The sequence below is a fragment of the Syzygium oleosum genome, unplaced genomic scaffold (assembly GCF_021117445.2).
Source record: "Syzygium oleosum isolate NSW1041296 unplaced genomic scaffold, Sole_v2.1 Sole_v2.07, whole genome shotgun sequence".
NCBI classification, from domain to species: domain Eukaryota; kingdom Viridiplantae; phylum Streptophyta; class Magnoliopsida; order Myrtales; family Myrtaceae; genus Syzygium; species Syzygium oleosum.
This window is the reverse complement of record NW_026607491.1, coordinates 11,923,629-11,951,485: the sequence shown is the minus strand read 5'-3', so window position 1 is coordinate 11,951,485 and position 27,857 is coordinate 11,923,629. Positions and strand designations below refer to the sequence as shown.

At 38.3% G+C, this 27,857-nt stretch overlaps 2 protein-coding genes across 8 annotated transcripts; one reads left to right on the top strand and one right to left on the bottom strand.

The window, feature by feature from the left end:
- The first annotated feature begins 1,062 nt into the window (after positions 1-1,062).
- On the top strand, positions 1,063-13,766 carry LOC115663290 (uncharacterized). 3 transcript variants are annotated; one of them, XM_056313347.1, is made up of 13 exons: positions 1,063-1,282; positions 1,612-1,673; positions 1,765-1,806; positions 2,554-2,634; positions 3,619-3,865; positions 5,023-5,202; positions 10,146-10,238; positions 10,540-10,722; positions 10,797-10,893; positions 11,007-11,192; positions 11,838-12,358; positions 12,916-13,295; positions 13,387-13,766. In XM_056313347.1, the coding sequence occupies exons 5-13, from the start codon at positions 3,644-3,646 to the stop codon at positions 13,442-13,444; spliced, it is 1,920 nt and encodes a 639-aa protein (XP_056169322.1). In that variant the 5' UTR covers positions 1,063-1,282; positions 1,612-1,673; positions 1,765-1,806; positions 2,554-2,634; positions 3,619-3,643; the 3' UTR covers positions 13,445-13,766. The 3 variants fall into 3 exon arrangements, with proteins under 3 accessions (XP_056169322.1, XP_030441247.1, XP_056169323.1); XM_030585387.2 differs by lacking the exons at positions 1,612-1,673; positions 1,765-1,806; positions 2,554-2,634; XM_056313348.1 differs by lacking the exons at positions 1,063-1,282; positions 1,612-1,673; positions 1,765-1,806; positions 2,554-2,634 and adding an exon at positions 1,825-2,010.
- Positions 13,767-14,472: 706 nt separating this feature from the next.
- Positions 14,473-20,276, bottom strand: LOC115672827 (alpha-galactosidase 3-like). Of its 5 annotated transcripts, XR_008817009.1 has the most exons (16): positions 19,926-20,276; positions 19,353-19,411; positions 18,919-18,975; positions 18,797-18,831; positions 18,024-18,127; positions 17,838-17,910; positions 17,412-17,470; positions 17,219-17,284; positions 17,055-17,138; positions 16,357-16,421; positions 16,180-16,262; positions 15,714-15,804; positions 15,486-15,544; positions 14,960-15,145; positions 14,659-14,841; positions 14,473-14,600 (listed from the first exon to the last, which is right to left on the bottom strand). XR_008817009.1 is itself a non-coding variant. In XM_056313456.1 (15 exons), the coding sequence occupies exons 1-15, from the start codon at positions 20,132-20,134 to the stop codon at positions 14,731-14,733; spliced, it is 1,341 nt and encodes a 446-aa protein (XP_056169431.1). In that variant the 5' UTR covers positions 20,135-20,276; the 3' UTR covers positions 14,473-14,730. The 5 variants fall into 5 exon arrangements, 4 of the variants coding, with proteins under 4 accessions (XP_056169431.1, XP_056169432.1, XP_056169433.1 ...); XM_056313456.1 differs by having other exon boundaries at positions 14,473-14,841; XM_056313457.1 differs by having other exon boundaries at positions 14,473-14,841; positions 14,960-15,100.
- Positions 20,277-27,857: the final 7,581 nt, after the last annotated feature.

Sequence of the window (27,857 nt, the reverse complement as noted above, 5' to 3'; positions counted from 1 at the left end):
ACAAGAAAATGGACATTGGACAAGTCGAATTGAATGATATTTTATGTCGTCATGTTCTTGGTTACGACAAAACGTTGCATAAACAATTGTAATAAAAAAAATCAACGTTAAGGCTTAAGATTTTGGTTATGACGGTGCGTCGTAGTTAAATATTCAAAATTTACTATATATTATTCTTGGTTATAATGGATCGTAATAAATTTTCGCAAAGTGTCGTACTTGGAAAAAATACAACATTTTGTTATTATTTATGATGGACTATTGTGGATCTTTTGTAAATCGTTATAATTGAAAAATTCAAAATTTACGACGTTTTGCTATCTCTTATGATAAAAGATCATAATTCCTTATAAATCATTAGCTAAAGAGGAGTAAACTGATGTCGGAATATTTGTCTATCTCTGAAAAGGGCGCTATACCTAGATGATCAGTAGAATCTTTCGTTATCTCTAATCCTACGATCATCGATTCACTTACCCTTTGCCTTCTCCGAACTCTCTTCCCCGATATTTTAGCAATTACAGTAAAATTTAAAAGTATCCAAATTGAGGATGTTTTTACGTATGATTACAATGAAACATCGTAACTCTTTTATAAAATATCATAAAAATATTCAAATTTACATCGTTCTACTCTTGGTTGCGACAGACCGTCGTGACATAAAAAATCCGACATTTGTGATTTTTTGCTACTAGATCTTGAAACATATGTAGAATGTCGTGATTTTGGAAAAATAAAAAAAACACTAAACTTCACAATGCTTTGCTCCATAGAAATAAAAACATTCGAGATCAATTTTCTCCATAACAATTTCGAATAATAATTAGAGACCTAGAAGTTTGTATATGTTATGAAAGATGAGAATTTGTATTTTCAGGATGATAAATTATCAAACTTTTGATTTTAGAAATAAAACTATTGGGTCAGCAATCACTTGGAATGAAAAAGTAAAATTGCATGAATTTATTTATTTTTAGTAATTATGAAGAGCAGGAATATCACTATTGTAAAAGATGATGGGATTTTAAAATTTAATGTTATTCAATCAGCTTGACAAAACGAAGGACCAACCTGTAGCCGGCGAAACGTCGGAGGAAGGCGAATCGCCGGCGAAGTTCTTCCTCCATTTCCACCTTCGTTCCGGCGGCTTCCAATCGATGGATCCCATCGCGAGATTTGGAGCTCCGGTTATGGAAACCCTAGCTCGCTCCTCGCATTTGCATGGCGCCATACAAGGAAACAAATCCGGCACTCCGGGAAACTATGATACCGCTCTTGAAAGGTGAAATTTTTTTCTTCTTTTTTTTTTGTTGTGTCTTGCTTCGTTCCTAATCGAACCGGCAGCGAATGTTGGACCTATTTGAGTGTCTCTGGGTCGGAATCGTAGCAACGAGTTGGTGAGTTTCGTTTGCGTGATTGGTTAATTGTGGCGTACATGAACTTGGGTCGGTGATTTCGCTCGTTACGTGTGTTGTTAAGAAGCGATATTTGAGATTGCACTGTTGCGAAAGATTTATTGATGAGGAATAGTCGAGTTGGGATTGCGATTTGCGCCGGTGAAGCGATCTACATCGGGTTTTATTTGTCTTGCTCTCTTTGCATTTGCACTAGGATGGATGCAGTTGGTCGGATTAATCAGGTGTGAGCTGCATTGGTGGAGGTGATTTTTTTGGGTGAGTGACATTAAAGGACTTCCTCGTGTCACGATCCATCGTGCGTGAAAACAAAGTGGGGGGTGATTTCTGTGAGTTGAATTTGCCACAGGAAGTCAGTTGAAGACGGGAGAATGGCGGACTCGTTGTCCAGGTGAGCCCTAAAGCAATGACAATTGTTGAAGATTTTATCACTTTGTGAACTCAAGACAAGCACGAAGATGACATCTGGCGCATTCTAGTAAGGACAAATGGCATTGGAAGTGCAGCATTCTGGCTCTCTCGACCTGGAAAATGAGATTGGGTCGAGTTTTCTTCTGCGAGAAGATGAAATTGCATACTAACCTTGATAAGAGCTGTTAGTAAGCACTTCTAGAGCTAGAGGGTGTTTCAAATTGTTTTACGTACTTACCAGTCTAAAACTCTGGTTTGAATCAAATGGGTTAGGCGCTTCAGTTATTTTCAGCAAAAAGCTCATAGTAACTGCCTAAGTTTCAGCTTGCTTTATGTTATATGGTGTCAGTGACAGCTCAAAATGCAATTATTATATGTTTTTCTCTTTCATACTTCCTGTAATCTGTGCTTGGTTCTAGGGAGGTTAAAATAGTCTCAACTAATCTCAAGGTTTTCTATTATATGCATTGTGCATGTTGAGTCTGGTAGTATCTAGGCCTCTTATATGGTAAATACACTGAGTGTCATGTGTAGGTGAAAAAGGTTATTAGTAGCAAGCAAAGATGCTTCATTTGGTATTAGTGTTTTGAAATTTTGGTTTGGCAGAATCATTTTCTCACTCCTGAAACCGAACGTATAAAGAGCTTCGTGAGTATCATTAAGTACATTTTGCAGAAAAGACAAAGTGCGTCTTTAAATTGCAACTCACAATGGTTTTTCTTTGAAGGCATGAAGCTCAACTTTTTGGCAGGACAGTAACTGGCAAATCCATATGCAATTAATGCATTTAAAAGCCATATCAGGCAAGGTGAGAAGGGATTTAGCACGAACAGGGTTGTTTATTTGTGCGGCCTTGGTGATTTGTATTCAGATGAGTCTCGATATCAGGCAGGCAAAATAAACAACTTGCAACAAAGGGTAGTGTGCTTTGATTATGGAAAGTTGTATATGGGTCTAGTTATTACTTTACTGAATTTAGCTTTCTGGTCTTTATTGGATCACGAAGAAATTTTCCCCAATCGTTGAAAGAAACCTCTTGACAGAAGTGAGATTTGTCCTTCGACGGTGAGAATTGATCAAGATCGTTCCAATTGGTGGCTGATTTTTTCTTCTTTATCAGAGCATTTGCATGTATTTCTGTCTATCAGATCTTCCTTGAGTTTCCTTCAGATGGGAAAGTGCTGAAATTTCGATTCTCTTCTGTTCCTTTGTCTTCTTATTCTGCATCCCCTACCATTTTCTATTTTTCTGATGTTTGAAGAGCCCTAGCTTGAACTTTTTCTCAAGGAACCCATGATCTTTTGTTTTTTCTTATCTTTTCTAAATATTTTCTGGATTTTTTTTGGGTCTTATGAACTGCTCCACTGGGGCTGTAAAAGTGAGCAGGGAATGCTGAAAATCTGAATGTGATATATGGTTCATTTGCTGCTGAATCGAATTTTGCTGTTGGCAAAACTTTTGAAGGGTGTGTCTCATGCTGCCAATTATATTGTTTTAATCTTATGTAATGCGTTATTTTAATTTGTTTTTCAACTGTATAACCGTCAACTCAATCTACTACTTTTTTGCCGTTTTAATTTTCTTTTAAAGCGTCGTTTAGCTAAATATGTCCCTCCTGGAAGATCTCCCTTAGTTTTTGCTGGATTTTGTGAGAGAATTTTCTTTTCCCGGGTTTCTTTTTGTTATAAATTGAAGACTGTAAAGGATTGCTCTCTCTATTTGAAAGTGTTTTCCAAGTATTCTGCTCAGAAAATTTTTTCAACACTGAAAACTCTCTGTGATTCTTTTTTAGAAGCTGAAACCTGGAAGTTGTTTACATGGATCGATTGCCTTGGCCTTCTTCTTCAACATCCTCCTCCACCTCCTCCTCTCCACCTAAGGCGCATTCATTGTCAATTGGTGTGGAAGTCTGGATGATGGCTGAGCAAAGGATTCAAGAGATACTATCTACGATTCAACCAACCCCAGTTTCTGAGGAAAAAAGGAAGCAGGTTATTGAGCATGTTCAGAGAGTTATCAGAGGTCATTATGGGACTGAGGTGAATATTCTTTGACGTATACCCTGTATGCTTTGATGAATATCTTTAGCAGGATGAGGTTTTCTTCTTTACTCCAGTGCCTTATTTTCTTATGCTATCATCCTTACAGTTAGATCTAGCACTTCAACTTCTTCATTTCTTGCTTTGGTGGCTTGCATGTCTCTTTTTTTTGTTAAAATTTTTTATAATTCAATGAGAGCGTGCGATTGATATCTTTACTTATTGTTCCATGGAGTAGACTTGGTTGCTGCTATGGTCACTTCAACCGTATTTTCAGTAGCATATAATTAGCCTAGATTTGAATCTTCTTTCAGAGGAGCAGAAACTATCGGTTTTGTCATACTACTGATATGTGTGTGGAATGATGATGCACTTTCTTTGTTTATGAGGTGCTGATACCGTGAGAGACACACAAATTGTTCTATCCGTGAAAAGTTCTTTTATTGGATTCTACGATGATGTTGGTGTTTTGACAATTCTCGGAAAATAGGAGGTATCTTGGTAGGTCAGTTCGATTTTACAGTGTAATAACTTTTATGGATAGCTTTGCAAGAACTTGGACTGACGTAGGATCTGATAATTTACATGATTCCTATTCATTTTATTACTTTAGGCGCATGATGGAAGAATGGTTATATTTATCTTGTTTGAGTCCTTAGTCCACTACTATTCAAAGCAACATGAGGGCTGTCCAGATGGAGCTTCTTCTGTCAGGACCGCTGTTCCACATTTTTTTCTTTTGCAGACTATTCAATTACGCTCAAAAGTCAATGTTGTTAGATACAGGTAGAATTTATACCGGCTGCAGGGTTATGGTAATGATTGATGAATTATGTTACCCATTGTCGTCATTGAAGGTTGTTAAATGATTGTTTGAGGATTACAAAGCTTGCTGATTCTTATTATCAATATGTAATATCTGCGTGATGATCTAGATACAACTTGGAAATTCTCATACAGAATGTCTTCTTTGTCGTACATATGTTATATTTTGAGCCATTCCTTTTGAGATGTTTGGTCTCTGAAAGGTTGTACATGTAGGACCAATTTTTTTGTTAAGAAGATGACCTATAAGCTTATTTCAGGATTGATGACATCTGGTTTCTTTTAAGATTAGAACAATAACAGGTTTTTTCTCCTTGGGTGAAATTTCACAGGTCTTTGCATTTGGTTCCGTGCCTTTGGGAACATATATCCCTGATGGAGATATTGATTTGACAGTTCTTTGCTATAACGATGAGGAAGAAGCTTTTGCCATAGAGATCTGCAAATTTTTGGAAAATAGAAGGAGGGATCCAGACTTCCAAATAAAGGACATCCTTTATATTAATGCTCAGGTTAATCTTTAATTTTTTTGATTATATTGAAAGTGATGAGCTATTCCATTTATCATCTTTGAGATACATGTCCTTTCTTTCGGCATGTAGCTTCTTTTTTCACCTACTGCTACTTTGGGTGCTTCATATTTTGAGCTTTGGTATGTAGACCAATGAATATTTGATTGCTGAGTTAGTCATTCTTTATCTATTTATGACTGTTTAAATCTCAACATTGATTCTTGTGTGTATCGTTTTCGTGTCTTGTTCTGGATTTTGCTTCTGATCAATCAATCTATGTCCAAATTTTGGATACAATATGTCAAACTGGTATCTTGGTTTCCCAGTGGACTATTTGCTTGCAGCCATTACCATTCACATTGCATATTAATGAGGTTTAAAGGTGATCCTTCCTGTATTGAATATCTTTATTTGTTATATCCAAATGCAAATACTTTGGCTTTGAAGCCCTCATGCCCCTGTCATCATGGAGTTACATCATGACTTTGAGCATCCTAGTTGATTATAGCATGCCAAATAAGAAACATGTGTGGCTGTGATGATCCAAGATTGTCGTCATCTATAGAACCTCATAGATGTAAGGACTGGCTGATGCTAGTGTGGCTGTGGCAAGTGCTTAGCCACAGAAACTACAAATGATCACCATGTCATCTAGACGGATTTGGAATTGTTAATGTGGTTGTAAAAAGTGACAATATGAACTCATGGTTAGACCACTATGAGTTTATTACCTAAAAGTAATTTTTTGATGGTAGGTTGCTTCTACCTCGAATCATAAGAAGCACAAGTGCTAGGATCCAGATCAGGATCCAAGATTGTTACGATCATTTGACCTAAAAATTTCCAAACACTCCAAATATCAAATTGGTTATGCATTTGTTAATTTCTGTTTTCATTGTAATTAACAAAGCGATTGATTGATATGCTCCTAGCCTCCAATAGATCTTGCTGATTTAATTTCCATACAAGTTCATCTTATTTAGGTCGAATTTCATATATTTTGAGATTCTTGGTTCGAAATAAATTTTAGTTAAAGTTCCCTTCGTAAAGTGGAAATAGGCATCCAAATGAATATTCGTTTTGTGCTTTCATCTTATAAAAGTGTGAATTTTAGTTCCCAAGGATTATTCGTCTTTATATATGTGCCATTTGAAATTTCGAGGATCTTACTACCCACAATCCAATATAATTGGCTTATCTTTCAATCAACCCTATCTGCCTGTGTAGTGTTCATTGGATTTTAAAAACCTTGATAATGGTTGATGGTGCTAGAGCTGGCAAGCTAGCTTGGGATTGCAATACAGGCTCCTTTGGCCTATAAAAAAGAGGCCAAGACCCTTGAGCTTGAGACATTGCTTGCTCCCTTCTTCATGAGTATTTCAACTTGTATTTTTCTGGTGGCTCAATGGCACCGACATATTCTAAAATTGGGCTAATATGAATAATTGTCATTTAAAACTCAATGATATCTTAGGGTTATGATCAAAGGTGGCTTGTCATGGAAGCAAATGTGCATGGTATTATATGTAGGTAGAACCATAGGTCCTAGGTTTAATCCCCACAAGCGTCGCTATGGCATTAACATCAGTGGTTTTACATATAAATCATGCATTAGTGGTTAACTTCCATGCACATGTCGCCATACCAAGTCTGTCACTATCCGTGACTTCCTAAGTTTGCTTAAACTCAATTTGACTGATCTAACCCACTTTGATTTGATTGACAGAGGGAAAGGCTGGCTTAGTTATTTTTTCAACTCTGTCGGTACAAGTGGTTAATTGGACTGGATTTTAGCTTTTTATTGTGGTCGAACCTGGTCAATTTAATCATGTTTTAGGAAACATGAATACCAGCAACTACCTGTGGAAAATTCGCTGGTTCTCATATGGATGCTGTAAGTTTGGAGCAACCTCCTGTTATTGAGAATATTGTAGTTGCTGTTCTTATGACCCTCCCCTTTGTAACACACTAAAGAACTTGATGAGGTAGGACGAATCTCTTTAAGCTAATCCTTAGGCATCGAAAAGTTCCCGCGTTGAGCTCAATTGGGCATTTGGGAGCTTTGTACACAGACAACTGTAGCATGCATAAACTTTGAGGAGAAGCACGAATTTCATTAGTGCTTGATGATCACCTCCTTCCATGTTGTCGTGTGGCTACCTCACCACTCTCATCAAAATCATAAGTAGCGTTTAACGGGAGACTAAAGGGAGAAAATCATGAGAAGGGTTGGCATATGTTTCAATTTGAGAGTTTAATTTTCAATTGAATAGGACTTGATGGTGGACCTTTAAAACATAAGTCATATCTTAATGGATGCCCATAACCATGTGAGCAATTGTAGTTTGCCGAAAAAACAAGAAATTTGGCTAGCTCTAGTGGCTTGCACACTCGATTTTAAGGCTTGATCTTGTCCATCTCTCTTTTTAAAGGGCCAGGGCGATTTTTTTGCGTTCAAAACAATAAATTTGAGTGATAACAGGTAAGTTATCTACACCATGTTACCCTGTTCAATTAATTGTAGCTATTAAGTTGGAAAGAAAGTCATTTGTTTTCTATCTAGAACTCCTGTGAGCTCTGCCCCACTTTGTTTCATGTGATGCAGTTGAAAAGAAGGTACAAAAGATTGTTGAGGGGTCTAGATCTTTGGTTGCTTTTATTTCGTACTTGTTATTCGTATTGTTATCATCCTGTCCTGATTTTGTATAGTCTTGTGATGTTTTACTTTTTATTTTTTGTTTTTCTGTATTTTTCTCCTTGTACTTTTTTTAATGTACTTGACTTTTTCTACTAATGAAATCCTTTATTTTCTTTTTAAAAGAAGAAAAGTGCCACATATAGCATGATCTTTGTCATATCTTGGTTCCGTTAGCTATAATTGTAGGATCAAGAAAAACTGACAGATGTTATGGATCCGATACAGTTTGCCCGATGTGGGTTTGGAATGATGTATGCTTTTTACTTTTGCTTTTACCTATACTTTAGGCTTTGGTGGTTTCGCCAACTCACAACTATGTACATATTGAGATTTAAGGTCATTTAAAACCATGTAGATTTTTTCACATTATTTTTTGGAAATCAATACCGTACATTATTCTTGTCTTGGTGGATAAGTCACTAAATATTTATTGATTCATTAGAGGTTCCCCTAATTGGACCCCTACTGTTTTGTGATTTGAGTGCTTGTACCTACGATTTTAAAATTAGGCTATATCTATTACTTTTTTTTTTCAAATTAGAAAAGGTGTCAATCAAAGAGAATTCCCAATTGCATACTAGATTTTATCTTAAAAAGATATTATGAGAATGGTGATGGGACAATCAGACAAGTAGAATTAACTTGTGGCGAAGTGGCCGGTGACCAATGAATGGGCTGGTTTCTCTGTCTATCGATGGTGATGGCGACAAAGTGCCGTTGGTGGCAGATATAAGGAAAAGCATATCAGATGGTGTTGGTGGTTGGTAATAATGGTAATGGAGGTCAGCTCATTTGTTTCGGAGGCAGGTGGCAGATAGGGTCTGCTAAACAAATGCTAGCATGAGGATGCTATTAGGTGGTGAAGTGATTGCAGGTTGATTGAAATGAAATTGGCAATTTGGTCATAAATCAGAAACTCCAGTAGCAAAAACAAGAAAACAATAGGTTTTCTTTCATTCAACTTCTTCGTAATAAAACCTGTCCATTACTGCCAAATAACTGGATAAATTACAGTCATGGAAAGTTGCATATAGTCCCTTGACCTGGATGTAGTCTTTGTACTTCAGTATCATCATCATGGACTTGACCCTTAATTTGACTGTGTGTGCTGTATAATCTTTGATGGGGCGTTGAATTTACTATTGAGGATAGATCAACTATTGAGTCCGATTGTAGGGTTTACCATGACAGAACATTGGCTTGCTCTTTGTTGGCCATAGTGACTAATGAGGAGAAGTCATATTCTGTGTTGCAATGGCTAAATTAGTCTTTTTAGAATATTGCTTCTTGGCGTAATCAATCTAATTTCACAGCTGTCTCATTGTCGGGAGATGCCCAAGAATCAGGAATTGGAATTAATAGTTTAATATGCGATCCACCTGTCTTCTTCAATTCTTCTTTATAAGGAGCTGACTTATTAGGAAATTGTGAACATTGATTACAACGTCGGAGTGCTATGAAGTGGGATTCTCTCCTGTCCTAGTGATACAAATTTTGTAGTCCCTTATCATACTGAATAGAACGACTTACAAGCTGGTACACTTATAGATTGTTATTTGTTGCCAAATTAGGCAAGTTATTGTTATAAAGCTAAGTAAGAGCAAGTTAACGGAACAAATAATTAAAGCTTATGCAGATTCAGGGCCATAGCATGTCTATTGTAGAAATTAATCTGATACGGACATCCCTTTCTTTTGTCTAGTTACTGATGAGTCTAAGTGAAGGACTACTATTGGAAACTGTAATAGGAAATTGTTTAGCAGGAGAATCACAGTAGCATAATTACCTAGAGGAAAGAATTAAGAAACTGACAATTGTTGAAAGAATATATTTTTTACTCCCGTTATAGGTTGATTTGTGAAAGACTGGACTTAAATCATAATGATGTGGATAATCAGATAAGTTAAAATCCCCAAGTTCCAGAATTTAGGGTGGCAAGTTCAGTGAACTTCTCAAATTTGGAGTTTTTCCTTCGCATGTGCATCTTTCCACTTCACCATCCCGATAGAAATGGTCAAATCAGTTTTCATAGATGTAAGGTACATTGTATGGATGATGATTATAATGGACAAGCTGTACTCTCCATAATTTTATCAGAGTAAGCATGAAGTGTGTTAAATCTTCAGTTTCTTATTTGCTGACCCAACTTCTTTCATCATTCTGTGAAATGCGAAGTAGAACTTCCCTTAAGCGAATGGAACTAAGATTATCTAGTTTGAACTTGATGTTCGGTTTCTTGTGGCAGGTAAAGATTGTAAAATTCTGTATGGAGAGCATAGCGGTGGATATAACTTTCAACCAGCACGCTGCGCTGAGTACTCTGTGCTTTCTGGAGCAGGTATTATCTAAAATTTAACTGAAAACATAGGTATTGTGTGGGGAAAAGTATTTTATGCGTCAGTCACGCGGCTGATGTTGTGTGACCAACCAATCAATTGCTCGCATATATATGCTTGCCATCCTACGCAGAGCTTAAATTTTGGAATCAGTCACTTCGTTTGACTTGTTAACCGTCGGATGAAATACTTTCTCCAATTGGGATTTTAAGACGATGCCCACTAACTTATGGTGGCCCTAACGAAGATATTTAAGTTAATGTGATCTTGATTATGTGTTTCTGATGAGCATAATCCTCCCAGGTTGATGAACTAATGGGGAAAGATCATCTTTTCAAACGAAGTGTTGTCTTGACCAAAGCCTGGTGTTTCTACGAGAGCCGAATTCTTGGTGCTCACCATGGCCTAATTTCAGCATATGGGTTGGAAATGATGGTCTTGTACATCATCAATCTCTTCCATTCATCTTTGAATGGTCCTTTAGGGGTGTGTATTCTTTGTTTGAAGAATCCTTAATGCATGCGAAAGCAGGAGACATTGACTTGAATTATTGTGTATAGGTATTATACCGGTTTCTGGACTACTACAGCACATTCGATTGGGACACTTACTGTGTGAGTGCATATGGTCCAATTGCAATATGTACGCTCCCAATAGGTAAGTGGCAGTGGATTGTCCCATGTTTCTCATTTGCATCTATAAGCAGATAGAGCAAAGGCCTTCTCTTTCCATCCGCTCTTCCCGAATAACCTCCTTTGTGCTTTTCCCAGAAGAGCTGCCAGAGAATGATGGTGGTACTTTACTCCTTGGTAAGGAGTTTTTTAGAAACTGCAAGGCAATGTTCTCTGGCCCAACTAATGCACTTGAGACAAGAGCTCAGGGGTTTCCTGTTAAGCACCTAAATATTCTGGATCCTTTGAAGGACAACAACAATCTGGGGCGTAGTGTAAATAAAGGTAGTTTACTATTTTGCCTACCCATTCTACTTTTCTCTCAGTTTTAGATGTTAAAGTTATAGCTCTAAGCCTTAGGCTTCCCTGAAGGAGATGGAAAGCATAAATAGGATACCCATGCTTTTTATAAGCTGCCATTGCCATGCGATATGCATGACAATGAGTGGGTATTCTATCTTGTAAAGTCTAAGACCTCGATATATTCATCGAAGAGGCCGATACATACTATTATTGACATTAAAGAAATTTACAATTCAGATTGTTATTTCAATGCCTTACTTCTTTGAGTTGCCATGAATGACAATGAGCAAGTGTTTGATATTGTGAGACGGCAAGACTGTTGGATATTAATCTGGTTAGAGTTGCCAGTGTTTAGTTTTTCTCACGTTGCTAGTGTTCTGGATCTTGACCTTGTCGACATACCACTTCTTTCATCTATTAGTATACTACCGCATGTTTAATCCTTTTACAGTAAGAGCACAGATTCTTCTGTCATAAAAGCAATGAAAACATAACTAAGTTCTATATCTATGCTTGATGAGACCAAATACTGATGATTGGAAGGGCATCACATCTCGGTTCTTTAGGGCCGAGCAATTTCTTGAGATTATCTGCTTAGTTTGTTGATAATGACATTAATTTGTACAGCAAATTTCTATCGGATGAGATGTGCACTTGCTTATGGGGCCCAAAAGCTTGGAGAGATTCTCATGCTACCTGGACAGAGATTGCTTGAAGGGATAGAGAGTTTCTTTCAGAACACTCTGGATAGAAATGGAAGAGGCATGAGGCCAGACATAGAACTTCCAGTTTCTGTATTTGGCACTGGAACAATTGAAGTAGCTGATCTGGCTGGAGATTTTCCAAGTTACTATAACAATTTAGTTTGTAGTCAGTGGCATTATGAGCACAACTTGTTTGCTGATGAGCTGAATACGCCACTATCAGTTCAGAACAACAGTACATGGGATGGGCTACAGCGATTGCCAAGTCGCAACCGAGCTTCACTCTTTCGAAAAGGCACAGATGTTTTCTTCCCAAAGCCTGTCAACTGCTATGCAAGTACTATTGGGCTATCTGCTGCCTTGTTGGAGACTGAAGAAAACGTAAACATACGTGCGAACAATCCTCCTAACCGTGCAACAGGTCCTTTCACCCACCGTGCTATGGTAATTATCTAATTCCCTGAGATTTCAATTTTATGGATACTGGTCTCTAGTTCTTTGAGTGAAGTGCAGTGAGGGCTTGAAGTTTCATTTTCAATAGCGAATCTGAGCTTCACTGCATATTGATTCAGTGGACCCTTCGACATTGGTATCCATCCACACTCAAAAGGCATTTGATGACTACATTTTCTCCTTTGAGAAGTCAGAATTTTTACAAAGAGCAACGATTGCCTATTTTTGGACTTGTTTCTCTAAACTTTCTGCGTGAAGATGGCACGAACCATACAGGCAATTTAGAGAGAGAGAGAGAGAGAGAGAGAGAGAGAGAGAGAGAGAGAGAGAGAGAGAAGCATAATCAAAATCTCAATGGCGATGTCCTGGACATCTTGAGTTTTTGTTTGGTGATAATAAATACGAATATAGGTTGGGTGTCGTATTGTCATAATCAAAGGTTTTGGCTTTTAAGTTTGATCTAATCATATAACCTATTCTTCCTATATGTTGTAAAGCAGTGGAATGATTAGGAAAGCAATGCTTAACTGAATTATTTGAGAATGCAGAGCCATCGATTTGACAGAAGAACGCGGCAGTGGACTAGGCTGATGAGTCCCGGATCTACTGCCTGGGATGCAGAAGCAAAAACAAGTGAGATGGGAAACCGGGATGAGTTTCTGGAGATGGATGGGGTTGAAAATTGTCTGAACTGTACAGCAATTCAGATGGAAAAACAAGACGCCAGGGAAACTGAGAGCTGTCTTGATCTCTCACTTGAGGCTTTCCCGCTTCTTCCGCGCCGTGAGAAGTCAACGCAGCATACCTTCAAGTTTGGTACTTTCGATTGCCCTGGACTGGGTTATTCAGGTCATTTTGCCGGGGAGTCATCGGGGAGTGTGCCAATAACGGATGTTAAGGAGCAGCTAGGTTCATCACTGGAGAGCGTGTAGGGCCTTCCTTTTCTCTGTGCCAGTTTACTGAAGCAATGAAATATCAAAAGTTGATGGTCTAATTCTTGTGTGTATTCGTTTGGGCAGGACTCTGACTCAAGTTGTCCAGTGCGATGATAATGACTTTCCGCCACTGTCCCTGTGATGGATTGTTTAGCATATGGGTGATATGAGACGTTTGCTGAACAAAGAGTTCTATATCTTGAGCCTGAACTTCAGTTTATACCGGTTCTGATTTTAACATAACCAGACCCGGTTCTTTTCTTTTTCTCCAAAGACGTGACAAATCATCTTAGGAACGAGCGAGCTGCAAATGGTTTACAGATGTTTTGTGCTCCCGCCATATTATTGGTGAGTAGAGGTAATTGTCTGAGACATTTTTACTAGGTGGTGTTAACAGAAGACCTTGAGACAATTTGTTTCTGGTTTCTGTGACTGGCCTTTATTGGAACTAATGATGTTATCTATATTGTGCTCAGATTGTTCACTAACTAGTTTGGTGATCAATTGTTTGTTGTTTACGAAAATAACTCTGTTCAAAGCTGAACTACACTTGCTAGAACCAAGCAATGCATCTTTTGCCATCTTAGAAAGGGAAAATATCACAAAAAACCCCAAACTATGCCACTTGTGATAAATTTACTTTGAATTTTTTTTTTGACCCGAAAAATTCTAAATTATGCCACTTGTGATACATTTACCTCACAATACTTTGACCATGGGTATTTTCGTCTTTTTTCTTTTTCTGTTTGTTTTCCTTTTTTTTTCTTTTCCGGCGAGGGTCGCCCTCGCCTGGGCCAGCGAGGGCTGCCTTCGCCGGATCAGCCCTCGCCGGAAAAAAAAAAAAAAAGGAAAAAAAGCAGAAAAAGGAAAAAGACAAAAATGCCCATGGCCAAAGTATTGTGAGGTAAATATATCACAAGTAGCATAATTTGGAATTTTTCGTGTCACAAAAAAAAATTCAAGGTAAATTTGTCACAAGTGACATAATTTGGGGTTTTTTGTGGTATTTTCCCTCTTAGAAATTCTTGAACCCTTCTCTCTTTTTGGGTTTTTTGTGGCCAGAAAAATTTCCTAGAAACTAGTGCGATGGATAGGACAACTTTCAGGAAGGTGGAATTAAATTCATACATGAGCGGTTATGCTTTGATTTTTTAATGGTAACACAATAAATAACCAAAAGCAGGAACTTTGGCCACTTATTCATATGAATCAAAACAATATAAACATCGTTCTTTTGAGAGTTTCAAATGAGCTGCAGAGCTATCTTCAAGTGGTACCGCCCTAGTGCAAAACCACACCTATGGGTGGTGAACTAGATCTCCCAGCGAGTAGTACTGCCCTAGTGCAAAACCACACCTATGGGTGGTGAACTAGATCTCCCAGCGAGTAGTACTGCCCTTATGCAAAACCCCACCTATGGGTGGTGAACTAGATGTCCCAGCGAGATACCACATGAGGCGTGAAAATATACATGTGGCAATCATGTGCATCGACTCGAGAACTGAAGGACGATACTGCATCATCTGCAACTTGTTCGTGCTGTGAAACCAAAGTATATTAGAGACCAAGGAAAAGTTAAAAAGATCAATAGCTTGTTCTTCTTAATATTGACAGTAGATATTATTTCATGCTAAGAACGCCCTTCGCACATCCTTACCTTCCACAAATCTCGAATAGAGACGCTAGTGCTAGATTCAAGCCCAATTGCTTCCCAATTAGCAGTGATGGTGGCAGCTTTTGAGCATCGGTTCCACAGAGCAACAACCAAGTTGTGTCCCGACAATGGTCCCGCCCAAACCTGATGTCCAGTTTTGCCAATAATTATCTTGTGGATAGAAAGATGCTACATGAAATTGCATTCAAGATTTTATCGAGAGAGGCTCTCTTTAACTAACAAATCCCCACTTGCAGGGCACTCTGGTTGAACATAAAGTCCATGTTGGCACTTATTTCCAAAGACACATACGATGCAGACATGATTAAACCCCAATGTCCAGTTAAAGTGGCTGTGTTAAGGGTAACCTCCGTGACCCTGCCTTGAAGTGATTGAACTCAATGGTTTCATGGTTTTTCAGGGGGAACCTGACATTTGGATATGCTCGTGTCTGGTTACCCCACATTAGCACTCTCAAATGCACATCTAGACTATAGCGATTTTGCTATAAGATGAAGTGTGGGATCACCTGCTTGCAACCATCAGTTCCTGAAGAGTGGACCTTCCTTCCCTGGACACCAAGTGAATCTGTGACAAGAAAAGATTGTTATTCTACTAGTACAAAACACACAGAGGATTGAAAGTAAATTATGTAATTGGACCAGAGATACGGTACAGATTATATTATCGTTTACAGACACCTCGTCCTTGATCATGTGATGAGCGTAAGATAAGTGGGGTCAATCTCAAGCTTTACCTTGGTTTACAGCAATGACTTCTGTATTGCTTAAAAGCTCCATTGTTTCTGCAGTCACGTTTCTCACGTCACAACCAATTAAAAGAGGGGCCTGCACAATAAGAAAAGCTGCTGAATCAAATTATCCATAAAAGAAATTCGGTGTTTTCTGAAACAAAATTTTGCCACGATATTGCATGCATGGTCTGATTCCTAATAATTCTTAAGCAGAAGTTCTTTAATGTTGATGCCTTGAGATAAGTGAGACTTATGTAGATAAATGAGGCAACATATATTGGCTTTATGAAGTTTTGGTGGTTGAACTTAAAGATTTGAGCTCGAGAGTGGAACTGACTGGACATCCTCCATAAACTTGCTTCGTAGTGAAGCAGAGAAGTAAATTTACTTGCAGAATGACACCATGAATTATTTAATTGCTCTACAACCCAGAAGTGACTATATGAAAGTCAAAAATTGTAGGGGAAACCTTCATCAGAGCCCAGATGCTAAAATGAGCACGGTATTCCTGGTAAGTCATTCCTCCATTGCCAACTTCGAGCATATCAGGATCTGCTTGAGAAAATAAAAGCTAAGAAATAAAGATCACACTTCCATCATATAATCAAGCGTATATGCGAAGCATGCCCGGAATGCTGAATTTTACCATTCCATCCTCCAGGTCCTGCATAGGCCGCCCACTTATCATTCAAATCTGCAATAGTAGTCATACTGAAAAATGAAGAAAGAGACACTTAATCAGCAACTGTTATGAGCTACATATTGTGCAGCAGAATTATAGTGGATTTTGATGCTGCAAACAAATGATTCACTCTTTTACTTGTGAAATTAATGCATCTGGATAGAGGATGCTCCAGACAGTACAAGACATAAGATCAAAAACTTCACATTAGATGCTCTATTGCACTAAATGCAAAGCCATTGTCACTGTTTTGATTGGTTCATAGAGGTACCCTAGAATCTTCTAAGGAAAATGTCTGCCTGCATTAAAAATGACACAGCACCTGACTTCCAGACACTATCCAGAGGGATATGATTATGCACAAAATCGCTAAAGACACTCAAATTTATCATGCATACCTCCCAGGGCATTTGCTAGTGCTTTCGCTTTGTCTAGAATGATTTATGTGATGTTATGATTGACTTGCCATTCCAAAGTCAAATTATCTGCTCCTATGAGTTAAAATATGTAGCTCCTTGGTCTCAACACAGGAAACACTCATGAATTATCTGCCTAATAAGCTCATGCTGTGACAGATAGTCCTCACTTTTATTACCTTTCGCCTTAAAACCAGAGTTACAGGACTAAATCACCATTGCATAAATGATATAGTAAGAGCCTACCTTACCCAAGAGTCATTTATGTCATCTGTTGTTCGCCAACTATTCCCAACTTTTCCTGCCCATAAGGCAGGATCATCAACACCCCTGCCCAACCAAGAACAAATTAATATTTCTGCATACTAGAGAAACCCTCAGATACTAGCACAGCCAGACTAAAGCTTTACCATTCACAGAGGGAGTAGAAAATCGTCCTTCCAGTTGCATTTAGAGCATCACGCATTGGTGGATATCTTGAAAGTAGTTTAAGTCAATTTCAAGGCACTCACATATTAGATTCAGAGAGAGAGAGAGAGAGAGAGAGAGAGAGAGAGAGAGAGAGAGAGAGAGAGAGAGAGAGAGAGTTGAATGAGAAGAAACCTTTCTTCTGGTTTGATTCCCAGATTGTAACAGTTGTCATACTTCAAATAATCCACACCCTGATAATACAACATAAGCAAGAAAAGAAGTTTATGACTATAGAAGTAACTAGAATGATTTTGAAAGAATAATCTATATTGGACTGTTGATAAGAAAAAGAAAACTAACAGAAGGTGGAAATATTAGCACGCATAGAAAGAAAATTGGAGCCAGTTCACTCAAATTTCTAATTTATTTCCAAAGTAAACAGGAGATGAGAGGCCGTCATTATAAGAGGAAATAAAAGCATTTGCAAGTATTTCTGTAAGTGTTGCACTCAATTTAAAAGAATCACTTCAAAGGTGCTTATGTCAGAGAATTACAGAGTATGGGTTTGACTTTAAATAACATTATAAACCAGTCAGCACTAAGGTGACAGAAACTAACCCAGGAAGCAAAGAGCTCTGCATCATCATTTTCATGGTACAATGATCCAGGTCGAACTTGACAAGTAAAAATCCTTCAAGAGAATTATATGAGTTAGCAAAAACAGAGAGATGTCAAAGAGCAGTCACTCAACCTAAAAGCCTTCATGCTCTGAAGATAATGCCGCTATTTTAAACCTCATCCTACCCAGCATCAGAATAAATACCGAGCTTGAGGCCTTTGTCATGTACATAATCAGCAAGTGCTTTAATTCCTGACGGGAAAGTTTTTCGATCAGGGACAAGTTGACCCTACAAAACCAAACGAAATGTATGAGGAGGTTTATCCAATTCTGGTTATAACAGACTCCGAGGTCACACACACACACACACACACACACACACACATATATAAACAAAGAGAATTTCTATTAAGGTGAATCAATGAGCCACTTCAGCTAGCACGAACATATCAAATTTCTTGAGAAAGTATATTTTTTGAATGGACTGAAAATTTGCCTTCGCCTCCTCCATCTTACTTGAAGGATCAAAGCTATAGAGAAATATTGCAAAAGCTAGGCGGAACATATTCATACATTTAGACTCTGGCATACTCATTAACCAAAAGCGGATGCCCAAAAATCCTAATGTTAAAATAGAGGGTTTAAAAGAGTACATGAAGCACAAGATTAGGATCACCGTCTTGTTAGGTCCTGAAAGTTAATGATTGCTAGTAGTGCACCTCATAAAAAGACTCCCTCTTGAATGTAAGATGAATCAATTTGTCCAATTATCGAAGTAGAAGTTTGGAGGCAAAACCAATCTCAAGACCCATAAAGAAGGAAGAAAATGCGATCTGGATGAGCTACAACTTTTCGGCAGAAATTCATAGCATGTAAACAAGATTTTAGTAGATTTCAGAGGTTGGCAGTACACTGTGAAGGATAAATTTTTGTCAGTAAAAATATAAATCAGAATTACCTCCGAATTTCGTGTTGCAGCAGACCAGCAATCATCTAAAGGAAAAATAGATGCTCTAGTTACATATCATCCAAAAGAAGACGTCTTTAATGCCATATTCTGGGAACACAGAGGAATAGTACCTATATTAACATATACATAGCCTACAGCAGCCAACCCCGTTGAAATGAGTGCATCAGCTGTCCATAGTAAACAAACTATCAGTATCTATTTGTTAAGTGTTCACTGAAGAGATAGATCTTATTACTATGTAAAGACTTTCTCACAAGACTTGATCTTCGTCATATCCCCTTTCCCGGACAAACTAGTGACGTGCACAACACACTTGATGTGTCTATTAGGGAGACAACAATGCATCCTCATACTTCTAAATACCAGGCATAAATTATGCTGAGGACTGTCCACAATTTAGGCAGACACTGCATAGCATAATCACTTCACATAATCCGGCTAATCCACTACCTACTTCAAGAAGCAAATTCATGCATCGCTCATCGATTCCAGAAATACTAACACAGGAACCGGTCGAAATTTCCCACAGAGAGGGAAGAAGTACCTGTTTCTTTAATAACTGTTTCATTGATACTGCAGGCAAAAAAGTTCCAGCTATTCCATCTGTTCAAATCAGATGAAAGTTACACATAGATATCATAAAGCGGTCCATGATTGACATAATTGCATTCCATTTTCCTCATTGTCATCTCTGACAAATGAAAGAACTCATAGAAACAGTCATCAAAATCAGAGTCAACTAAGCTGAAGAACCAACATAACCCATAATAATTAGTCCCAAGACACAGAGACAAAAGCCCAATCTATGAAAATCTTATGTCGACTTCAAAATCCAAAGCACACTGCAATCTGCATGCAATCCCCTCCCTTCTTTTGCTGATCAAAACTTATTTTCCCAAACATCTCACCTTTTCAATGCCACTGCCAATAATAACACAACCAAAGACATGCAAAGGAGTTTTGATCTGCCACACGAGTTATAATCAACAACATTTCGAGGTTCACTACACATAATCAAATTCAAGAACAGAAAAGAAACACTGGTAAACAAACCATCTAACGCCAGAAAATTATCAAAAATAAAAAAAAAACAAGCATTGAAGAAGGAGAAGCCGACCCCATTTGCGGAGTCTCAGCCAAGCCATTGTCCAGCTGAAAAATGCCATATTTTGAAGCATCGAAAATGCGGCTGAACGAACTGCCAAAACCGGGTCTCTCGTTTCTGGGCGAAAGAGGCACCACCCTTTTGGCAGAAGCTGCCGTCAAAGCCGAAATCAGTACAGAAAACAGAAGGAGTTGGGCTGGGAAATTGCGAATTTCCGCCATCTTCAGGCTCCTCAGAGGCTTGTGAGATTGAAGAAGAAGAAGAAGCCAAGAAGATGCTGTGCACTGCACAGAGTCGCAATGTTGAAGAAGATTGACGAAGAGCAAACACGTGCTGTACCTTCCTTTCAAAACAAGCCTGTTTCCTGTTGGCCCATGAAAATTACACAAACAGTCATGAACTTTTATTCAATGTATAATTTGACCATAAATTTTTAATTTATTTAATATAATCTCGAACTTTAACTCAATATTTAATATGATTTCTGAATTTTTAATTTTTTTAATGTAATTTTTGAACTTTTGATACAAGTTTAATTTAGTCTCTGAACTTTATAAAAATGTTCAATGTAGTTCTTTCATTAATTTAAGTTCATGGACTATATTGTATATTTTCATATAATTTAGGAATTAAATTGAATATGTATCAAAAGTTCAAGGATCACATTGAACAAATTAAAAGTTCAAGAACTACATTGAACATTAGGTTAAAGTTCAGAAATTACATTAAACAAATCAAAAGTTCAGTGATCAAATTACATATTGAGCTAAAGTTCGGAAACTGTTTATGTCATTATCCCAAACAAAAACAGCATGTTCTTTCTATTGTCATTATTTTACAGATATTTTGTGGATCAGTTTCCATTAATATACTGTTGTTTTTCAAAAGCCTCGCTCATCTCGAGAATCCTTATCTGATTATCCTCGTGTTCCGACAAGGCCCGAGAAGATTAAGGACAAAATTTTGCCATAATTTAGGAACGTAATATCATCGATGTGCCTTTATTTTTCCTCCTAGAAATTCAATATAATTTCTTGTTATTTTTTGTTTAAATTGGTCAATATACTTTTTAAAAAGTCTCCCCGTTCGTCCTTGCACCGTTTCGACGATGGATTTTTATCGATGTGTCTTGTACGATGCTAAAAATTGCAAATGTGGACTTCCATTTAAGTAAATTTTTTATTTTGGATTTTTTGAAAGTGGTCTTTCTATTGACCGAAAAAATGTGCTCTTTCCTTCCCCCCACGAATTTTTTGTTTGTAGCTTCCGCGTGCTGTGGTCGACGGCGATAGCGGCTGCGTCGCTGGCAACCACCGCATGGTGGTCTTTACCCTCGGGCGACTCCGTCGCAGTGATTGCGTGACTACCAGTATTTGAAATCACTATACAAAGGCGATTCTCTTCTTTGGACTAATTAATCCGCTTGAGTCTCCTCTAGACCGTTCAAATCTACATAGCAATTCTAACATTCTTTTGTTGCTCACTACTCATGTTTCAAAACCTCTATTTAGTGCAGCAATGGGAAGTGGGAGCACACATACTTCCAATTTTGTGCTTCATGCTTTGCACGCATATGTGATTTTTTTTCCTTCTTTTTGGTCAGAAAGATGACTTTCATTCATAAACCTCAAGTTTGAACATACATCATAGAAGCTTCGGAACAAATAAAAAAGCCCAAGGGGCTTGAGGGGGATGAGTGTCCCTATTAGAAGATAGGACATTTCGTTTTTGGGCTTTGGTGATCCAATCCGCCACTTAGTTCACTTCACGGTTTGCACTGCGCTAGATTGAGATAAGAAAAAAAAGCCTTACACGGGGCGGGGCCTCGTTGAAAAGATTGCGGTTGAAGATAGATAAGGGTTTCAAAGAGCAGTCGCTTCAGCTTAAAGTGCAAATGAATTTCTTTTGTGAGATACCTATTTATTCAATGCGATCTATAAACTTTAGTGAAATGTGCAATGTCGCCCTCGCACTTATGACTTATTCAATGTGGTACCTGAATTTTTTGTAAATGTTTAATTTATTCCCTAGATTATTATATTCTCGATTTAATATAGTCATTGAATTATCTAGTCTATAGACTAAATTGAACACATACTAAAAGTTCATAAATTGCAAATTAAAAGTTCAAGGACGACATTGCACAATAAGTTTAAGTTCAAGGACCACATTGAATAACTTAAAAGTTCAATGACAACATTGTACATCAAGTTAAAATTCGTGAACCATTTGTGTTATTTTTCTATAATCATGAGCATGCAGTTATCTAGGAAATCCTTGGAACGCCTTCATTCTATAGTTCTTTGCTAGACGTTTCTCAACTTTCTCCCTACGATAGAGCTCTTATTAAAATCTCCAATACGATAAAATATTCGATGGTTTGTAATTACCACGTCACTAGCCCATGTGACATGTATGAGCCTAGTCAGCTCCATTCAAAGAATGACACGTATCCTTTGACATGGACATAGATGGAAAAAAAAAATCAGAAGCTTTCCTTACACGCATAACAGATTGACACGTGACATGTGTGAGCCTAGTCAGCTACATTCAAAAGATGACAAGCGTCCTTTGACATGGACATGGATGAAAAATATAAAATAAAACCACCCGCCTAGGTGGCGCTGCTGGAGCGCGCACTCTTCCTCTCGCAAAAGGTTGAGTGTTCGAATCCCGGGCGTCGCAGGGTGACTTAATCGGTGGCACATGTGTGGTGGCTAGCACATGTCGCTCTCAGGGTTTACTTCCCGGTTGTCGGCCGTGCGGGGGTTCCCTGAGTTATCAAAAAAAAAAATATAAAATAAAAATCGAAAGCTTTCTTTGCGCACATAACAAATTGCTGGGGGTTGAAAAAGGACCGAGTAGCATAGAAACAATAATAAATGCTGACATTTAAACTCCCGCCTAAAACTCTCTCCCCTCTTTTGAGAGGCTATTTTACTTGCTCTCTCTCTCCCAAGTCTCTCCTCTTTTTTCTTCGCAAGGGTTTCTTCACCTGCTCTTTCTCTCCTCTTTTACGTTTCCATTTTACCTTTGGAAGATGAGGAGGTACTCTTTCAAGCTTTTTGGCTCATTCAACGAAACTTGTTAGTCTCTGTTTTAGCAAAGCTCGTTTCATAGCTGCAGGCGCTCTCACGTAACTTTCTAAAGAAGTGCGACTCTAGAGCTAATAACGAAGGGATAACTGATATGAGATTTCAAGGTATTGCGATCTTTTCTAATGATTTTGCTTTTCTCTTTTCTCAAAATTTTCGTTTGGTGTAGAGGACCTGTGAATGTTGAGAGAGAGAAATTAGATATGACTTTATAGTTTAATCGTCGCCCAGACTCCACGCCATTGAATTTTCAAACCGCATCATAAGAAGCTAAGAAATCATACCAATGCTTCCATTTTTTATTTTCAAACCACATCCTACTAGAACCCTACTCCTCCTCCATCGAATTTTATCGGCAGAACTTTTACTATATGAGCCGTAATTCATTCACTCACATCTACCTTGTAATATCGCACACCGCGATTAAACCAAAATATCACAATCAATCTCTCTCTATCAACATTCGCTGAAAACCGTCCTCTAGGCCAAACGGAGATTTTGAGAAAAGAGGAAGGCGAAATCATGAGAGAAGATTGCAATACCTTGAAATCTCAAATTTGTCGTTCCCTTATTATTAGCTCTAGAGTCGCACCTCCCTGGAAAGCTATGTGAGAGCACCTATGGCTAAGAAACGAGATTTGTTAAAACAGAGAAACGAGTTTCGTTGAAGGAGCTTAGAAACGTGAAAGAGGACCTTTTCATCTTCCAAACGAATCTGTTATGCTCAGTCCTTTTTTAACTCACCGCAGTCTGCTATGTGCCGCAAGCCGGAGGAAGCTTCTGGTTTTTATTTTTTATGTTCCATTCATGTCCATGTCAAAGAACACGTGTCACCCTTTGAGTACAAACCCAAGGAAGCTGATTGAAAGAGTTGATCTCTTGCAATTCCTCTCATAGAATAAGTTTATCCTGAAAATCATTGGGTACATGAATGAAGGATGAGCGCATCCTCTGCTTGCGCTCATGAATTTCACAAACTACATCAATAATGTGCTCCGAGCTTGTCTCCACTGTTATCTAGATATGATCGTTCCACAGTATTGCCAAACCCTTCACAATGCCAATTGCGTTAACAACAAAATGGTTCTAAAACTACATTCGACGCTTTAAGCGAAATACATGCTGTTCCTTATTCTTGGTCTCCATGAGAAATACCAGATTGGGTTTTTCCTAGTTCGCGAGGACCTTGAGAGACTGGAACAGGGAATTATCCAACCCTCGACAGTTCTAACTTATAAACTTCATTTGTAGCTCGATGACTTATTAGGGCTAGCCACCAAAGCATATTTTTCAGTTTCAAACTTGGATTGTGGAATCTAGGAGTTGAGTTTCATCTAGCATATGGGAGCTAGACATCTGCTGCTCATAAAGACTATAAATTCTTCCTTTCTTGTTACCAGCCACTTTCGACTTTCTGTGTTTTTTCTGCAGGGCATGCTCTGCAAAAGGTAATGAAGGGAGCTTTACTAGCTGTGTAGGAGCCAAGATAAGGGCAGCTCATGTCGCGGCCTTCAGACTACAAGAGACAGTTTGAATGCTATCTTCCGTAAGCTTCCTCTTTGCTCTCTTCTCTAGTACATTGCCGGGATGCTATTGGGAGTTGCTAATATCCCTATCCTAAAGTACTATTTGACTTGAGTGTACTAGAGTTTCAGGAACCATTTCATCTCTACTTCCTCCTCATTTAGATTCCCATAGAAAACCTTCCAAAACAGGCTTTAAGCATTCACTTCGGTCTTCAGCGACGAACCATATAGAAGTTCATTATCTGTAGTAAGAGATTCTTCATTGTACGGCACTTCCTCACAGACCTTAGAATAGTATCCAATTCCCCACACTAATGGAAAAATAAGGATGTCCATCGTACCTGAAATCAAGCCAAATCTCCTTTCCTTCATAGGTAGCTACCATTCTTGATAATAGTAGAGACGATAGTTCTAATGCAAATCTCACCTTCCCAAGTTTATAGGATGCGAAGCCCTTTGTTTCTATTTTCACCTCTAAAACCACTCCCATGTTCTGAGTAATTCTGTTGATAGCTTCTTCAGATATCCACTCAGCGTGCACCAAAAAACAACAAGAATCACAGATATATATAGGTGGGCGTAAGTGCTTGGTTCCCATGATTTGAGCAATAGGAGATGATTAGCAAACGACCAAGGACCTGAATTTAAAATCCTATCTTTCTCAACTTCTGATGCAAGGTGAATGCGAACAACCAAGTGCCTGGTTCCCATGTTCTGCTTTCCATGCCTTCGTCATGGTATTTAGGAAGGCTTGGAAATTAACATTGGCATTAGTAAGGAGGTGACCAAATAGAGTAAGATGGCATTCAGTCAATTTTTCCTTCGAAACAATCCCATCCATAACAGCGGTTTTTCTCGCCGACCACATCCTCCCTAGGCGCTTACACAGGGCAGCCATACGCCTTTCAGAATCATTCTCGCCCTCAATACCTACTTCACAAAGGCACTTAGTTCAGCTAAATAGATGGTATATACTCATCTCCGGGTACCCATCGGAATTACTAGTGAAGTAAACAATAGCTACAGAGAACCCAAACCTCACTGATTTGCTATTTCGCCCCTTTCAATACAGATAACAACAGAGTTTAAGCCAAGCAAGTGCTATAGAAAAGCTACTGGAGATTGTAAACGTCACTGATTGCTCATTCGCCCGAATCTGTGCAGATGGAATAGCAGAGCAGCTATTATTTGCTCCTTCATTTAGCATTCAACGACAAGATTTACGAGTATATAATGATTATAAGTCGCTGAAATTTGGATGTCTGGCCTACTTTTTTTCTTTATAGTAATACAGAGGCCCAGGCGTGGAGTGTCTGCTACTTGGAGACTCACGGAACACCCTGTAAGCATTATGAACCGATTAAGTTCAAATTTTTGTCTGTGCCGTTAGCTCCAATCCAAAGCAGTTCGCACGTAGTTGATGAGATTTCAACAACAAGGTTCCACACCAACTAAAGAAGAAGTTATGCCCATCCCAATTAATTCATCCAGCTATAGACAAACAATTATAGTGTTAATGTAAACTAGTTCAAGAAAATCTTGAGTTTGTATGAATGATGACGAAAGGATAACATAATGCGGTTCTCATCTTTGGAGCGTCCCACGTCGGGCAGTAACAACCCCACATGCCACACCTCATTGAGTGCTTGTAATAATGAGCGCACCGACGAAATCACCATTTGATTTAATTTTCCACAGGAAAATTCCACGGTAAGTTCTTTGATTATCAAAATAACCTCTCTTTTCTTTCTATCAAAACCCAAAATAATATATTCTAATAACCCAAAATATTTTTTTGTAAATACAGTTTTTTCAAAGCCATATAGGCCCTTGAAACAAAAACCTAATGCCCATCTCCCAATGATCATATTTCTTCATGCCACAGACACAAGGCATCGCCTGAGATTAATACATACGATGATGAATGTAATGTGCCTAAACCTTGATGAAATGCAACATTGTTCGACAGCATATCATAGTCATATTGTCCTCCATCACAGTTCTAGAAAACCAATGAGCGATCGGCTTGTTAGATACTAAAATCGTATCGGTTTTCACGGTATGTAAAGAGGGTTAAGTGGACATAGGCAAATTGCCTCGCACATGAAATGATGATTTTCTAACTTATTTTCACTGTATAGATTCCGCTTTTCTCCATGTTTGTGCTAGAAAATTCATCTAAACCGATTTTAATTTCGAATGACTTGCACAATTTCACTTACCATGGAGCTCGACACGTATCACTTTTCAAACCTAACGTCTCTGTAATAGAGCACGTACAACTATGGTAGACTGCATTGCAATTTTCCATCGAGTAACTTCAAAAAACCTTATGAATTCTTAATTGCGAAGAGAAAGAGAGAGAGAGAGAGCATGCACACAAGAAGGCCATGCCCCTATAAAAAGCAGTGGGTACGCAGAAGCAAATTGGTCAAGGACCGAGACAGCAAAGCAACAAGAATCATGCATTTGATCTCCTTGATAACACCTCACTAAGTCATCAGTCCCACCAAAGAAAAAGGACCTGGGTCCTTCTTTATTGTTCCTGCTTTTATCGAATGCATGTCGGGTTCTAGCTTTTTCATTGATTCGCAATATATACATTAATTTATTATTACATGAATATGATGACACCAACCAGTAATATAAGTAAATGGTTTTGTTCAGTGAATGCACTGATCTCTCTCTCTCTCTCTCTCTCTCTCTCTCTCTCTCTCTCTCTCTCTCTCTTTTCTCTCAGCTCCTTTCAAAAGTTGTTCTCCCGGAAAGCAAAAGAGAATAAATTTACAAAAGACGAACAAAGAAGTTAGTGATGATGATCAAGAACAAGAAGAAGGCAAGTCTCCCAGTATTTCTGCTGATACTTTTCTGGGTTGTGTTTACATCTCAAGAAAGGGCATCAGAAGCTACCAGATTCAGCAATGGAGTTTGTGGTTCTTCATGCTATATGCGTGAAGTGGCAGAAAATGGAAGACCCAAGAACAACAAAAAGCTGAATTTGGAGAATTATTCGGGAGATGAGGATGGTGATGGTGGATATTCAGACTATGATTTCTATCGAAAGCATGGCGACGTTCCAAGCCCCGGTATGGGCCACTAGCTGATTGATGAAATTATTCATGGAGTGAGTATATATATTTGTTCAAGATCAGCTCAGATCAGAATTCTTCTTGCAGGTGTTTATCAATTCTCCTTTGATATATGAATGTGTTTATACGTCGCCCGGAGGCTTAATTTCTCTCTGTTGATCATCAACTTTGGAAGACCATATGCATCTATACATACTTCTATAATGTACCAATACACTTCATGTAATAATGGTT

What these genes read in the sequence shown, in the direction of transcription:
- LOC115663290 (XM_030585387.2), top strand. Translation starts at nt 3,644, where the DNA reads ATGGATCGATTGCCTTGGCCTTCTTCTTCAACATCCTCCTCCACCTCC. An exon ending in TCCTTTATATTAATGCTCAG is followed by an intron (nt 5,203 to 10,145) that starts GTTAATCTTTAA and finishes TTCTTGTGGCAG; the next exon opens with GTAAAGATTGTAAAATTCTG. An exon ending in GGGGCGTAGTGTAAATAAAG is followed by an intron (nt 11,193 to 11,837) that starts GTAGTTTACTAT and finishes TAATTTGTACAG; the next exon opens with CAAATTTCTATCGGATGAGA.
- LOC115672827 (XM_056313456.1), bottom strand. Translation starts at nt 20,134, where the DNA reads ATGGCGGAAATTCGCAATTTCCCAGCCCAACTCCTTCTGTTTTCTGTA. An exon ending in CAGAGCTCTTTGCTTCCTGG is followed by an intron (nt 17,471 to 17,837) that starts GTTAGTTTCTGT and finishes TTGTATTATCAG; the next exon opens with GGTGTGGATTATTTGAAGTA. An exon ending in AGTCATTGCTGTAAACCAAG is followed by an intron (nt 15,545 to 15,713) that starts GTAAAGCTTGAG and finishes TTCTTGTCACAG; the next exon opens with ATTCACTTGGTGTCCAGGGA.